The sequence below is a fragment of the Salvelinus alpinus genome, chromosome 18 (assembly GCF_045679555.1).
Source record: "Salvelinus alpinus chromosome 18, SLU_Salpinus.1, whole genome shotgun sequence".
Lineage (NCBI taxonomy): Eukaryota > Metazoa > Chordata > Actinopteri > Salmoniformes > Salmonidae > Salvelinus > Salvelinus alpinus.
The window spans coordinates 24717150-24734376 of record NC_092103.1 but is presented as its reverse complement, the minus strand read 5'-3'; the positions used below and the strand labels follow the sequence as shown (position 1 = coordinate 24734376).

Sequence of the window (17227 nt, the reverse complement as noted above, 5' to 3'; positions counted from 1 at the left end):
AAAAGAAAATGCAATAAATATTTACTCTGAGCTGCGCTTCAGTAGGTTGGTGGTAGATGGAAGACCGTATCGCCAACCCGAGTCCTCTGTCCTTTGGAGAATGTCTCTGGTAGTCACGGGATACTTTGTAGTAACGTTGTGTGTGGAAGACGGGATACTCGGACTGTCCTTCCTAACCTGCGTTTGTAGCAGCTGTTGCTAACTCAACGGCTAGGAGATATCACTTCTGTAGTGAACACGAGTTCAAAGTTCATACCATTCACAATCAAAGTCCATGCTGATGTTGGCCTAGTTCTGTAGTTATTGTCTGAACCATTCTGACACAGGACCGTCATCCTGGTGTACCCGGAACAGGAAGTTATATTCTTGTCACTGGCTTTATATAGCGGAGGTAGAGGGGTGTGTCTGAAAAGTTTCTAACCCATGCCTCTTCACAGGGGCGGGCCACTGGTTGAGCTGAGGAAAACTTATGAAAGCACAGATCTCTCATTTGGAAGCTAAATTTACATTTAATCTCTTCACAAATAATCTCATATTCAAACATTTGAATTAAACAACAATTCCATGTGAATCCGATACCTCTAACATTTAGACTTTCTACAGTAGAGTTTATGTCATTCTATCATTGATGAGAATGTGTCAGAGGGCAACCGAACTGACATAATATACCTTAAGTACCACCGCATATGTTCAGTTGGTTGGATTATCAGAATATAGTTCATTTCCCCCAACTTCTGATGTTACCCAGAATCTCTATGTTAACCCATGGGTTTCCTTATGTCACATCAGTTATAGTGGGGAGAGAGAAAAAGGGGGAAAGAGGTATTTATGACTGTCGTAAACCTAACCCCAACCCAACGTCATGACAGTGACAACGTCTGTGGTGCGCTTGCAATGCAACTTCTGAAGATGTGTGAATACGATCTGATCTATTAAATAGTTCCGATTATGTTCAGAAAACACAGGCCTATTTGGGAGCACTATGACAGTGAGTGGACATTCTCCCTTTCTCTTTATAGTGGATCTTTATCCAGCTACTGTGAAAAGTTTGGATGTGCGTAAAACCCTCCGTAGTCTACATTGTTTTAATATTAGATGCCCACGGGGAGAAATGATGGTGCCAGTAAGTGTGACATAGCCTATTTAAAACAAGTTGTTTCGTTTTGTTTAGTATTTGATTAGAATTATTATTATTACTATTTTTACACCTTATCAATAATTCATTTAATCATGCTTATTTACAATATTTGCCATGTCCATGCTCAGCCATAATATAATTTACATTAGGCCTAGCCCCTGTATCAGTGTGAATGCTATTAAAGCCATACAATTACTTAAAACAATGTGTACTGCAAATGGGTCAACAAATTTAGCAAAGACAGGTCTACATTTTGTTATTACGTTTCAGTAAGCCATTTAACAAACTCTAATGAACTAACATTGGAATTGGAGTTGATTCCAAGGCAACACATAAAAGACATAAATACACAACTTGAAGCAACCACATATTTCACCATTGAGCATGTTCTGATTGGCTAATGAGGGGCCAAGCCTCAACACACCCACAACATTTTTAATAATCAAAACCCTGACCTTACGCTCAATACCAACAAGTTTGCCGATAATTGTGATAGTGAAAATAGCACAAATATTTCTGACATGACCCTGAACCTATAACGCTACCGCCTGCGCTTAGATTTACCATTGCGTTAGGTTTGTTAAAATAGAGCCCTATGTTTCTGGCTCTTCTTGAATGATTACTTACTCACACCATACTCACACTAATACACAAATAAAGTATTCACAGCCATCCACAATTCCTAACAGATTCATTTAATTCAGGATTATATACTTTTGAATCAAATCTTCAATAGATGCTCCCTGGCTCTAAACAGCACCAACATAGTATTATAGTAAGTAGTAGCTTTAGTTTAGCCTGATGTCTTACAAGATGTAGAAATCTGAAGCATCCGTTTAGAACCAAATGTAGTGCATCAACAACATAGCTCGGGCAATAGGAAGCTCTCTCATCCATTTATTTGCAGATGATACAGTCTTATACTCAGCTGGCCCATTTGTGTTAAATGCTCTACAACAAAGCTTTCTTAGTGTCCAACAAGCTTTCTCTACCCTTAACCTTGTTCTGAATACCTCCAAAAACAAAGGTCATGTGGTTTGTTAAGAAGAATGTGTGATTACTACCTCTGAGGGTTTAGGGCACATACAAGTACTTGGGAATATGGCTAGACGGTACACTGTCCTTCTCTCAGCACATATCAAAGCTGAAGACTAAAGTTAAATCTAGATATGGTTTCCTCTTTCACCCCAGCTGCCAACTAACCCTGATTCAGATGACCATCCTACCCATGCTAGATTACGGAGACATAATTTATAGACCGGCAGGTAAGGGTGCTCTTAAGCGACTAGATGTTCTTTACCATTCGGCCATCAGATTTGCCACCAATGCTCCTTATAGGACACATCACTGCACTCTATACTCCTCTGTAAACTGCCCATCTCTGTATACCCGTCGCAACTGGTTGATGCTTATTTAGAAAACCCTCTTAGGCCTCACTCCCCCCTATCTGAGATATCTACTGCAGCCCTCATCCTCCACATACAGCACCCATTCTGCCAGTCACATTCTGTTATAGGTCCCCAAAGCACACACATCCCTGGGTCTCTCCTCTTTTCAGTTCGCTGCAGCTAGCGACTGGAATGAGCTGCAACAAACACTCAAACTGGACAGTTTTATCTCAATCTCTTCATTCAAAGACTCAATCATGGACTCTTACTGACAGTTGTGGCTGCTTTGCCTGATGTATTGTTGTTTCTACCTTCTTTTCCTTTGTGCTGTTGTCTGTGCCCAATAATGTCTGTACCATGTTTTGTGTTGCTACCATGTTGTTGTTATGTTGTGTTGCCACCATGCTGTGTTGTCATGTGTTGCTGCCTTGCTATGTTGCTGTCTTAGGTCTCTCTTTATGTAGTGTTGTCTCTCTTGTCGTGATGTATGTTTTGTCCTATATTTATATATATTTTGTAAAAAATAAAAATAAATCCCAGCCCTGTCCCCGCAGGAGGCCTTTTGACTTTTGATATAAAAATAAATTAAATAAAGTGGGAGAAGATGGAGCTAGATGAAACTTGGCCGACATTCTGCTAATTGTCTCATCAATGAAACATTCGATCTCAATACAGTTTTCTGTTCCCAAAACTACAGTCTGTTACGAACAGAGTCACAGTTTTGTAGACTTGACCCTTTGCCAAAATTGCAAAAAATGGTGTTCTTAACCTCTCTGGGGCAGGTGGGACGCAAACGTCCCACCGGCCAATAGCCAGGGAAAATACAGCGCGCCATATTCAAATAACATGATATAAAAATCAAACTTTCATTAAATCACACATGTAAGATACCAAATTAAAGCTACACTCGTTGTGAATCCAGCCAACATGTCAGATTTCAAAAAGGCTTTTCGGCGAAAGCATAAGATGCTATTATCTGATGACAGCACAACACTAAACAAACAGAGTAGCATATTTCAACACTGCAAGCACGACAGAAAACGGAGAAACAAAATATAAATCATGCCTTACCTTTGACGAAATTCTTTTGTTGGCACTCCAATATGTCCCATAAACATCACAAATGGTCCTTTTGTTCGATTAATTCCGTCGATATATATCCAAAATGTCAATTTATTTGGACCGTTTCATCCAGAAAAACACAGCTTCCAACTATCGCCACTTCTCTACAAAATATATCAAAAGTTACATGTAAACTTTACCAAAACATTTCAAACAAAAAAAAATTCTAATACAACGTTAGGTATTTTTAAACATTAATAATTGATCAATTTGAAGACGGGGTGATCTGTGTCCAATACAAAAGAAAACAAACTGACGCAACTTTTTTCGTAACGTGGGTCTCTCAAAAAATGTACTTCATGTGACCCTCATTTACGATAGCCCTACTTCTTCAGTACACAAAGGAATAACCTCAACCAATTTCCAAGGACTGGTGACATCCAGTGGAAGCGGTAGGAACTGCAAGCAAGTCCATTAGGAATCTGGTGTCTCTAAGATAACTCATTGAAAAGACAGTGACATCAAAAGAATAAAAATTCTGAATGGTTTGTCCTCAGGGTTTTGCCTGCTACATAAGTTCTGTTATTCTCACAGATATGATTCAAACAGTTTGAGAAACTTCAGAGTGTTTTCTATCCAAATCTACTAATAATATGCATATCTTATATTCTGGGGATGAGTAGCAGGCAGTTGAATTTTTGCATGCTATTTTTCCAAAAGTGAAAATGCTGGCCCCTGCCCACAAGAAGTTTAAGAAGGAGAAGGCCTTCACAGAGAAGGCGTTCCCTAACTGAAATATGCAAATACATGCTAAAATAAGGCAATAGGATCTTGCTAGCTCATGCTTGGCTTTGCCCACCTGCTCGCTTGTTAATTTGCTCCCATTGGAAACGATGCCGGTGATATATCTTGGGTTAGTTACCAGTATCTTTGGTTTTACTCTTGTAGTTTCTTTAGTCTCTCAGGTCATCACAGTCCATGTGAACGGTCCAAATGAGATGGCTACCTATATGTATATATCTACCTCCATTCATTCGTACCCCTTCACATCAACACAGTACTGGTACCCCGTGTATATAGCCAAGTTATTGTTACTCATTGTGTATTTATTCATCGTGTTATCATTTTTTCTCGTTTCTTTCTTCTATTTTTCTCTCTGCATTGTTGGGAAGGACCCGTAAGTAAGCATTTCACTGTTAGTCTACACCTGTTGTTTACAAAACATGTGACAAATAAAATTTGATTTGATTTGAGCTGAGGGATGTGAACAGGGGTGAGAGATGAGATCACAAAGGTCCTTTTGCTTCCTGGTTTATTAGTAATTGTAACGGTGGCGATGCGCCAACGAGTGTTTGTCGTCTGTTTGTGCTCTCTTTATCACAAATAAATGTTCTAGGTCTTGCTGTCTCTCTCTGTCTCTCTCTCTCTCTCTCTCTCTCTCTCTCTCTCTCTCTCTCTCTGTGTCTCTCTCTCTCTCTCTCTCTCTCTCTCTCTCTCTCTCTCTCTCTCTCTCTCTCTCTCTCTCTCTCTCTCAGAGGGGCGGTTCGGCAGACAACTGCGGGCAGCTGCAGGTGGGTCAGGTAATCCTGGAGGTAAACGGGGTTTCCCTGAGGGGCCGGGAGCACAGGGACGCAGCGCGCCTCATCGCTGAGGCTTTCAAGACCAAAGAGAGAGAACACGTGGACTTCCTGGTCACGGAGTTCAACGTGGCACTGTAGGAGGAAGTAAAGGAAGAAGAGAAGGAGAGAGAGAGTTATCATGGAGGAAGGAGGGAGGAGGGACAGGGGCTACAGAGCTAGAGAGGATAGGGGGTGGCTGTTGGGGCAAAGTCCTACACACTGTTCTGTACATGGGTTCATCTACCAACCTTTATCTGGTCACTTGGCCTCACCATCCTCAACATCCTCCAGCTTTAGCTCCAAAACAAGACACGGACACAGTTGCACTCTAAGTTGAGAAGTTGCCATGATTTCTGATTTTCATGGACTTCCACCATCCTTGTGACCTTGGTTTTCACGATACTCCCTGCAGCGGTCACCTCTCTGGACACATTATTGTATGTGTTTATGGCAATCTCATGTACTGTCACTCTATCTGTGTTGGCTAGTGGCTTCATCCTGTGGATCTCAAATGGATTGTTGGACAATGACGCCATCAGCACTAGAGCTCTGGCAGAAGATATGCTCCTGAAGCGGTCAGTTAGTGGTCAGTTAGCGGTCAGTGTCTACTAACCTGCGTCAGTCTGAGAGACTAACAGCACACGCAAGAGACACAGGCTGTGTCGCAAATAGCACCCTATTCAAATATAGCGCACTACCTTTGACCAGAACCCTATGGGCCCTGGTCAAAAGTAGTGCACTAAATAGGGAATACGGTGGGACGCAAGCCAGCCTTCCATCCAGCAGATGGAAGAGGCAGGAGGAAACACCATTTTCCAATGATAGTTTGTTTTTGTAAATGTACAAATGTAGATACTATACAATATATACATAAAGATAATCTATGAATTATAGAAACCTACTATATTACATGCTTAAAAAGTAGAATTCTTCAAAGTGTACTGTTAAGTCCCTTAATTGCTTCACTTTTCTGCAAATGTGTCCCCAAGTGAAGAGTAATGGAGATGATTGTGTTTTAATTGCCCTCTCTGGCAGTGCTAGTCAGCCGTACTGTTTGTGTTTACACAAGGGGCTTGCAGGGGCCTGCGTCACATAGTAATTACTATGCCTAAGAGGTAGTAATGAGGCATTTGGAAAAAGAAACTGCTGCAGAAGCTCTCTCCGATACACACTGCCAGAACACACACGTGGCCCAGCATACACACACACAGGCATGCCATCTTACCACACAAACACACAAGCACACAAACAGGCAGAAGTCACTGCGGATTGATGGAGAGCTGATGCTAAGAACTTGAAGAAGCACTTTATCCAATAATTGAACAGGTATGAGGAGCAAGTCATGGCAATCAGGAAAAAGAAAAGAGAAACAGAGAGAGAGAGAGAGAGACAGAGAGAAAGACAGACAGAGAGAGACAGACAGAGAGAGACAGAAAGAGAGAGACAGAGCGAGAGAGAGAGAGAGAGAGAGACAGACAGAGAGAGAAAGACAGACAGAGAGAGACAGAGAGAGACAGACAGAGAGAGACAGAGAGACACAGAGAGGGACAGAGAGAGAGAGAGAGAGAGAGAGAGAGAGAGAGAGAAAGAAAGAAAGACAGACAGAGAGAGACAGAGAGAGACAGACAGAGAGAGACAGAGAGAGACAAAGAGAGACAGACAGAGAGAGAGAGAGAGCGAGCGAGAGAGAGACCAATGAAAGAACTGAGAAGTGCAGTAGTTGTTGTGGAGGATTATTTGTTTCCTCTCTGGGAGGGAGAGGGGGTGTGCGAGGGAGGGGGAGAGAGGGGTTGAGTGAGGGAGGGGGAGAGAGGAGAGAGAGTGAGAGTGAAGCGGTACATGTGCCATTCAGGGGAGTTTTAGCATTATAGCGGACAGAGAGAGAGGGATAGATAGAGAGAACGACAGACAGAGAAAGGGACAGATAGAAGTTATTGATGTAGCAACAATAACCATCAAGTTTAAGTCAGGTTTCTCTTGATGCCCATTTATATACAAGTGCTTTGTTCACCCCATTCAGATTATAGAGATTTTCCATCATTTCAATCATTGTATATTTATGCAGCATCCCAAATGACACCCTTTTCCTATAGTGCACTCCTTTTGACCAGGACCGATAGGGCTCTGGTAAAATGAAGTGCACTATATAGAGAATAGGGTGCCATTTGGGATTCAATATTATTCTGTATGCATACTTAGGATATGAGACACAATCATGAGAAGACTGCCCTATTCCCTGCCAATGCCACCTCATATGCTTAACATTCAGCGTGTGTGTGTGGGAGTGTGTGAGTGTGTCCTACTCCTATCCACAAGGCAGTCACTATTAAACACTGCTATCTGGGAGGAATTACTTAGCTTCAGAAATGGTGGCTTTGTTCTCTGAGCCGTGTCTTTACACTGTGCATATGACACAGACAGCCCTTCAGAGAGAGGGATGAGAGGAAGGTGTCTGTGTCTAACGTTGTTTCTACGTTGTTGCACTGGAGATGGGCAGAGAATGCAGAGCAAGGATCAGAGAGCGAAAGAGGTTGACCTGATGCAGGAGGGAGGGAAAGGCACACACACACACACACACACACATTACACAGGTTGACCTGATGCAGGAGGGAGGGAAAGGCACACACACACACACACACACATTACACAGGTTGACCTGATGCAGGAGGAAGGGAAAGGCACACACACACACACATTACACAGGTTGACCTGATGCAGGAGGATGGAAAAGGCACACACACACACACACATTACACAGGTTGACCTGATGCAGGAGGGAGGGAAAGGCACACATACACACACACATTACACAAAAACAAATACTCACACACTGGTCAATCCACATTCTGCTTCTAACATGCTCTGAGACATTGCGTAATGTCTTCAGTGCACTTTCTTTTTGCACACACTGACTCAGGCATGACTCCACACACAGGGACTCTTTCAAACACCGATATCATGTCTTGAAATGTCCCAAACAATCTTAGTAACACATTAACTACACCACATAAATGCGATTATATTATAGACATACAATCAGTTGTCTACTCTGATGCCAAGCCATTCAACCATGCCGAAGCATCCAACGTAATTGTCTCCCCACGTCATATCAGGCTTTGAGGAATTCAATAAAGTAAAAAAATTGGGATTAATTATTATTACTGACCCTGGATCTGATGTTAATAACAGTCTGGCTTTCTCTTTAACCCATATTACAGAGTAATTCAGAGGGGAAGAGATGATGAAAGGAATCAGTCCAATCCAATGACAAGGTGATTAATCAGCGAATATGATGGAGAGGCAGGTGTCCTGTCTTGTGGCATGGACTTGGAAACAACACAGATGTGGGCTCTGTCCCAAATGGCACCCTGCTCACTATATAGTGCACTACTTCTGACCAGAGCCTGTAAGGTGCTGATTAAAATCAGTGCACTATATACAGCGCATTCGGAAAGTATTCAGACCCCTTGACTTTTTCCACATTTTGTTACGCTACAGCCTTATTCTAAAATTGATTAAATCGTTTTTTCCTCTCATCAATCTACACACAATAACACATAATGACAAAACATAAACAGGTTTTTAGACATTTTTGCAAATTGGAAATATTACATTTACATAAGTATTCAGACCCTTTACTCAATACTTTGTTGAGGCACCTTTGGCAGCGATTACAGCCTTGAGTCTTCTTGGGTATGACGCTACAAGCTTGGCACACCTGTATTTAGGGAGTTTCTCCCATTCTTCTCTGCAGATCCTTTCAAGCTCTGTCAGGTTGGATGAGGAGCGTCGCTGCAAAGCTATTTTCAGGTCTCTCCAGAGATGTTCGATCTGTTTCTAGTCCTGGCTCTGGCTGGGCCAACAAGGACATTCAGAGACTTGTCCCAAAGCCACTCCTGCGTTGTCTTGGCTGTGTGCTTAGGGTCGTTGTCCTGTTGGAAGGTGAACCTTCACCCAAGTCTGAGGTCCTGAGGTCCTGAGCGCTCTGGAGCAGGTTTTCATCAAGGATCTCTCTGTACTTTGCTCCATTCATCTTTCCCTCGATCCTGACTAGTCTCCCAGTCTCTGCCGCCGAAAAACATCCCTGCAGCATGATGCTGCCAACACCATGCCTCACCATGCCTCACTGTTGTCACAAAGTTGGAAGCACAGAATTGTCTAGAATGTCATTGTAGACTGCAGCGTTAAGGTTTTCCCTTCACTGGAACTAAGGAGCCTACCCCGAACCATGAAAACAGCCCCAGACCATTATTCCTCCTCCACCAAACTTTACAGTTGCCACTATGCATTCGGCCAGGTAGCGTTCTCCTAGCATTCGCAAAACCCAGATTTGTCCGTCAGACTGCCAGATGGTGAAGTGTGATTTATCACTCCAGAGAACGGCGAGCTTTACACCACTCCAGCTGACACTTGGCATTGCGCATGGTGATCTTAGACTTGTGTGCGGCTGCTTGGCCATGGAAACTTATTTCATGAAGCTCCCGACGAATAGTTCTTGTGCTGACGTTGTGTCCAGAGGCAGTTTAGAACTCGGTAGTGAGTGTTGCAACTGAGGACAGATGATTTTTACATGCTACGCGCTTCAGCACTTGGCGGTCCCGGTCTATGAGCTTGTGTGGCCTACCACTTCGCGGCTGAGCTGTTGTTGCTGCTAGACGTTTCCACATCACAATAACACTTACAGTTGACCGGGACAACTCTAGCATGGCAGAAATTTGACGAACTGACTTGTTGAAAAGGTGGCATCCTATGGCGGTTCCACGTTCAATGTCACTGAGCTCTTCAGTACGGGCCATTCTACTGACAATGTTTGTCTATGGAGAATGCATGGCTGTGTGCTCAATTTTATACACCTGTCAGCAACAGGTGTGGCTGAAATAGCCGAATACACTAATTTTAAGGGGTGTCCACATACCTTTGGCCATGTAGTAAACACATGAACCTGTGCTACTTACAGGTTGTTATCAATAAAACGGCACAATAGCGTTCAATTTTCCTGCTGGGGGGCAAGGAGACCCCCAGCTCCCCGTAATTAAACCATTGACAACTGCGTGCCGTTTTCAAGGGATTGTTAAATACATTTGATAACTATTTGGTTGTAATATCATCACCTCTTGAAGAGCATATAGTCAGAACTACACATTTCTCATTATTTCACATTTAGCTCCATCATCAGAGTTATTTAAGCAATAAGGTCCGAGGGGGTGTGGTATATGGCCAATATACCACGTCTAAGGGCTGTTCTTACGCACAACGCAACGCTGAGTATACAGCCCTTAGCCGTGGTATATTGGTATACCAAAATCCCCTGAGGTGCCTTATTGCTATTAAAATGGGAAATGTGTAGGTCTGACCATGCTCATCAAGAAGTGATAATATTACAGCCAAGTATTTTACATTTATTTAACAATCCCTTGAAAGCGGCACACAGTTGTCAATGGTTTTAGCGGAGCTGCGGGTCTCCTTGCCCCCAGCAGGAAAATTGTACACTCTGCATCTTACGTTATATTGATAACAACCTATTGGAGTCTATTGATAATCACTGCTGTTTATTTCTGTCTCACTGAGTGTGCCTCCCTATTAGCTGCACAAGTTGTTTTTAGTGTTATTGTTTTCTTCCCTTCAACGTTCTTGATTTGCCTGCCTCTTGTACAGTTTAATGACAAGTGTTGAACACAGCCATGCTATTAATACAGAAAGTGTGTTTAATTTTACAGTAAAGATAACTGCACAAGAACTGCCTGGCTGTCTGTGCCTTTTTTTGCTAAGCCTTTGTGCTCAGGCAGTGCAGAGTTTATGACAATACAGTGAGCTAATAACATAGAAATAGAAAGACAGTCATACACACACATTCTAGGTTACTAATGTTCCATACTAAAACAATACACAAACAAGTGATACAGACATATGACATGAACATCAATACCTTTGGTTGCAAAATTCCAGTGACTTTCCCAAAATTCCCATTTTCTTCAGAAATCTTGATTGGAAGAATCCCGAAATCAGAGAATTAACAAGCAAGAAATCCAGAATCCTTCAAACAGGATGTCTTGAAAATCTGAGATTTTTTGGAAAGTAACAAGAATTTTGCAACATTTACCCTATGATTAAATCTCTGTATCTGTTTTCTTGTCTGTTTACTCTCTCTCTCTATCTCTCTATCGCTCTATCTCTCTCTCTCCCTACCTCTCATCTATCTATCTATCTATCTATCTATCTCTATCTCTGTCTCTGTCTCTGTCTTTCTCGTCATTCTTTTTCTGCCAGATTAGCTTTCTCTCTCGTTCAATACACACACTCACTCACAAAAACACAAACGGCATCCCCACTCTCTCTCTCTGACACAGGCACACACGCACACACACACATCCCTACAGAGGAGATACATGCTCTTTGAGTAATTGTTGTGTCAAAGTTGTGTCAGCCGACCAGCCATAGAAGGGTTTGTCATCGTTCTGCCTCTTAAGTGTGGAGGATGGAGACACCAGGGCATGATGGTACTGGCACCAGGCACACCTTTCCCACTAGCCACAGATACCCCATCACCGGCTGTAGACTGCATCATTATTCGGATCCTCTACCACAGCCCTTCCTGGGGAGGACCATAGCAGCACCATTGACACCCAGTGGAAGATGCCGGTCTGGGGCCTCAGCTTTATTCTTATATTCTTGGGGCCGTATCAAGTGTCTCAGAGTAGGAATGCTAATCTAGGATCAGTTTTGCCTTTTAGATCACCATGAACAAGATTACATATTCATAAAATGTCTCAGAGTTTTAGTGCTGATTTAGGATCAGTTTCTATATTATAATAACTAAGATTACATGGACATGAATGACCTGATCCAGGATCAGCACTCCTACTCTGAAATGCTTTATGAGTACGGTTCCTGATCTTAGATCAGCTCTCCAACTCTGTGACAGACGCTTTATGAATATGAGCCCACACCTTGATCCCAGATCAGCACTCCCACTCTGAGATGCTTTATGAGTACGGGTCCTGATCTTAGATCAGCACTCCCACTCTGAGATGCTTTATGAGTACGGGTCCTGATCTTAGATCAGCACTCCCACTCTGAGATGCTTTATGAGTACGGGTCCTGATCTTAGATCAGCACTCCCACTCTGAGATGCTTTATGAGTACGGGTCCTGATCTTAGATCAGCACTCCCACTCTGAGATGCTTTATGAGTACGGGTCCTGATCTTAGATCAGCTCTCCAACTCTGAGACAGACGCTTTATGAGTACGGGTCCTGATCTTAGATCAGCTCTCCAACTCTTAGACAGACGCTTTATGAGTACGGGTCCTGATCTTAGATCAGCACTCCCACTCTGAGATGCTTTATGAGTACGGGTCCTGATCTTAGATCAGCACTCCCACTCTGAGATGCTTTATGAGTACGGGTCCTGATCTTAGATCAGCACTCCCACTCTGAGATGCTTTATGAGTACGGGTCCTGATCTTAGATCAGCACTCCCACTCTGAGATGCTTTATGAGTACGGGTCCTGATCTTAGATCAGCACTCCCACTCTGAGATGCTTTATGAGTACGGGTCCTGATCTTAGATCAGCACTCCCACTCTGAGATGCTTTATGAGTACGGGTCCTGATCTTAGATCAGCACTCCCACTCTGAGATGCTTTATGAGTACGGGTCCTGATCTTAGATCAGCACTCCCACTCTGAGATGCTTTATGAGTACGGGTCCTGATCTTAGATCAGCACTCCCACTCTGAGATGCTTTATGAGTACGGGTCCTGATCTTAGATCAGCACTCCCACTCTGAGATGCTTTATGAGTACGGGTCCTGATCTTAGATCAGCACTCCCACTCTGAGATGCTTTATGAGTACGGGTCCTGATCTTAGATCAGCACTCCCACTCTGAGATGCTTTATGAGTACGGGTCCTGATCTTAGATCAGCTCTCCAACTCTTAGACAGACGTTTTATGAGTACGGGTCCTGATCTTAGATCAGCACTCCCACTCTGAGATGCTTTATGAGTACGGGTCCTGATCTTAGATCAGCACTCCCACTCTGAGATGCTTTATGAGTACGGGTCCTGATCTTAGATCAGCACTCCCACTCTGAGATGCTTTATGAGTACGGGTCCTGATCTTAGATCAGCACTCCCACTCTGAGATGCTTTATGAGTACGGGTCCTGATCTTAGATCAGCACTCCCACTCTGAGATGCTTTATGAGTACGGGTCCTGATCTTAGATCAGCACTCCCACTCTGAGATGCTTTATGAGTACGGGTCCTGATCTTAGATCAGCACTCCCACTCTGAGATGCTTTATGAGTACGGGTCCTGATCTTAGATCAGCACTCCCACTCTGAGATGCTTTATGAGTACGGGTCCTGATCTTAGATCAGCACTCCCACTCTGAGATGCTTTATGAGTACGGGTCCTGATCTTAGATCAGCACTCCCACTCTGAGATGCTTTATGAGTACGGGTCCTGATCTTAGATCAGCACTCCCACTCTGAGATGCTTTATGAGTACGGGTCCTGATCTTAGATCAGCAGTCTTAGACGCGACTGTACAGCTTTTGGAGTCAAACTTTATTAATAAACATAATATGTGGGAATAATGGGTGTTTTCATTAATGTGGAAAATAATTGCTAATGTATTATATGTAGAATTAGAGACACAACAGACGCATAAAGGTTCTGCTGTAATTCATCTAAGGGTGCCATCTAGAGGAACAATAATATATGGCATTGAAAATATAAGAAAATGCCGATCTCATGTTGATGAAGTGATATTAAACAGTTTTATTTCCCCCTTTATCATTTGAGTCATAATCAATGAATGATATGTATTAACCCATACACATCATTGGTGTTGATACATAATTCTGATAATTATTATAATATAATGATTATATCTATCCGGGAGGCTATAGAGAGAAGCATTTGATCTCTGACACACTGGAGGAGCACTTTTATTATTATGTCTACATTTTCATATGCATTTACTGCACTTTTGTATTTTTGGAAACATCAGTCAGAAAGTCCTGCCCCCTAGCGAACCAATCAGTACTTCGCTCTATTGTTTGATTTCTTGATAACATTTAGCTTTGAAAATCTGTGCCATGCCCCGAGAACGGAAGAATTATCCAACAATACTCTTTCACCTTTTTCCTGCTAGATTTACATTATTGTCCACGATCAGGTATTACAACCCAGTTAATTTGCGTTAACCATGAATTAGCTATAATCTACTTTTAATAAGTTATGAATATACATTTAAAATAGAAAGTGATGGGAATTCAAATAGTGATTTTTCGGGACTTGGAGCGACTTGGACAGTGCTTTCACGCCCGAGAAAGGATAGATAAGTAGGCCGAATAGATGTAGATATTATAGCACAGGTTTTAAGATCAAGATGTATACGTTTTGCTACGGTCAGTGACTGAATTGAAACTGAACCTAGCTATAGCTCAGTCTTTTTGTTTACTCAGGTGGCATTGAGTGAAGTCGTGTTTTGCCATGCATCGCATGGTCGCTTGGTGACATTGGGGTGAGTCTTTTTTTTGTATGCAGTTCTCAAGGCAACCAAGGCCTGCTACTTTTAAGTCTGCCAATGCTGCAATTTCGCTGTCTCTCTGAATTCCTGCTACGACTGCCTTGGATGATATAACCTATGAAGCACAAGGTAAGTTTAGAATCTGTAGTGTTCTTGTGTGTGTGTGTGTTTGTGTGATAAAACCTCCCAACTCCATTGTGCTATGCAAAGCTATTCCTAAATTATTATATAAAAATGTCATACTGTACATTAGTAGTATCTATGTATTACTTTGTTGTTACATAGTCATTTTACAATGTCACTACACAAGAATGAACAATTGACAAGTCTGATGGGCTCTCTTGGGCGGCCTCTGTGTGCTTTACCCAGTGGACTCAAGGAACCACTGACGCCCTGTAATGTTTCTCTTCATTTCACTGCATTAGTGGGACTGTTGTCCTCGGCTCACTAAACATTGATCAACCTTGACTAACTGATATAGCATGTTGTCAGGATGGAAAATCTTGTGGGTAGGCAGTTTGGAGACTTGGGAATTCTGTAATAAGTTGACCTGGTATTAGTCACCTAAACTACTGTGGTCCCCTAACTTTGGTTTTGCGAAGTTAAAACTTTGAGCATTATTCACAGCACTAGGCCCAGGCCTGTTTGTCATTCTCCTAACATGAGCACCCAACAAACTCTGCTCTGTGACTGTCTGCACATCCTTATCTCTCCCCCTTGCCTCGTAAGAAGATTAGCCTATGTTGCTTAGATATTTAGCAGGTCATCTTAGCTAATATTCACTGGACTGGGCTCTCTCTCAGCTTGAGTGATATCCTGAGGCTTCAAATAGATTCATAGAATCATCAGAATTCTCGTCTTCAGCCTAACAAAACTGAAATGTGTTGCTTTTGGCTCCGTTGATGTCTGTCCTGACAGCTTTGGGAGGGAGGGCTGGGAGTCTGTCGTCGTCGGAGGAGGAGGAGAGCCTAGCTGGCAGGGGCGTTAATTAGCCTAGCCTGGCAGCTCCCGTCATCCCAGTCTCGAAGAGAGACAGCTCCCCTGGCACCCCAAGGAGTGGCCTAGATGTCAGTGTGGCTCTGTGGGGCTCCTGTGGAGATGTACTAGTGGTTGTGCTCAACAGATCAGCCCTGTCTGTCTGTGAGCTGTAGGTAAACCCCACACGGTTTGATACCCCAGCCTGACCACATAACAAAACCTTGGAGTACCTCAGGGCTGTATGGACACGTCGCTTGGATTTAAGCAACAGGTGAGTCCACATTCTTTATGCTTTACAATCAACAGAATGGCTATATTGCTGTATTGACGAGTGAAGATGTGCATACTAGCCTAATCAATGTATCAAAGATATGATCTTACAGTTTCAATTTATAGTCCTACTTAAGATAAATTGTTTATTTTGTATGCATCCTATCTAGGCTACATCAAAATAAGTCTGATATTCACTAATGAACTATGTCCCAGATCTGAAATTAGCATTGAAAAATGCCCTGAAGTTGTTTATCTGCCTGAAGTGCTTGTGTTTTCCCAGTTGTCTCAGTTTAGATGCATGCTGCGTCAGCCCAGCTGCCTCTTCTCCTCTATGGAGAGAGATTCTCCATACATTTGCGTATGAAACGAGGACAGAGGGGCTATATGAGCCTGCTGGCGTCTCAGATTGTTCTGGCAAATCTCACATAGCAACTTCCTTGAGAGGAAGGATGCTTAACATGTTTTTTACATTGGTATCACAACCCATTTTTTTGAAAATCATGATGAAATTGGCCATTTTAGGCCCCTTTTAGACCTATACATGCCTCCTGTAAGACCCTATTATAGTGTTTTCTCAAATATGGAGTATGTCTAGATTCTGAAATACACATTTTCACATTCATTTATTCAACATACAAAATCTGAATATTCATATCTCAAAACTACACTTTTGGATGTTGCTTATTGTTAGACATATTGTTTGTAACAATATATTCTTCAAACACTTCTGGGTCGTTGTGTCTTGCAAAACTGATTTGTTATCCTAATAGACTCTGTTCCATTCTTCGTCCTACAACACATTCACAGGTAGAATGTCTGAATGCTTGTGTGAGGTATTTTGAAGTGCATGAAAGTGCACTGCAGTATGGTGAGGAGGTACGTGTCACTCATACAGATGAGGCTATAGCTGCTTCCCACTCAAACCCCCAGAAACGTCTCTCATTTGTCTTCTCTCCCTGCTTTTTTTGTTGTCCATGAGTCAATGCTGTGTGAATAATGATTGGCTGAAGGTAGAGATAAGAAGTGCAGCTTTGAGGCCTGTTGTTCTCCGAGCTCAGTAAGGCAGGGTTTGGTGTTGTCTGTTGCTATGGTGACAGTCAAAGAGTCCATGACATCAAAAAATCATTTTATCTTGATATGAACCCCAGATGTGTTCCCATTGCTAGCCTAAATAGCTATATACAATCTCTCAAAACTGAGCAATTAAATTTGATAAGTCAATTGATCTTCATAATATG

At 42.5% G+C, this 17227-nt stretch overlaps 1 protein-coding gene and 1 pseudogene across 2 annotated transcripts in view; both read left to right on the top strand.

Annotated features, from left to right (window-relative positions):
- The window catches only part of whrna (whirlin a), a 161943-nt gene extending 154991 nt beyond the window's left edge, over nucleotides 1-6952 (top strand). For both annotated transcript variants that reach the window (XM_071350758.1, XM_071350756.1), the window contains one exon: nucleotides 5124-6952. In XM_071350758.1, coding sequence (XP_071206859.1) covers nucleotides 5124-5306 — 183 coding nt within the window. In that variant the 3' untranslated portion in view covers nucleotides 5307-6952. The remainder of the gene's footprint in view (nucleotides 1-5123) is intronic.
- An 8752-nt stretch (nucleotides 6953-15704) lies between these two features.
- The window catches only part of LOC139543426 (serine/arginine repetitive matrix protein 2-like), a 31418-nt pseudogene continuing 29895 nt past the window's right edge, over nucleotides 15705-17227 (top strand).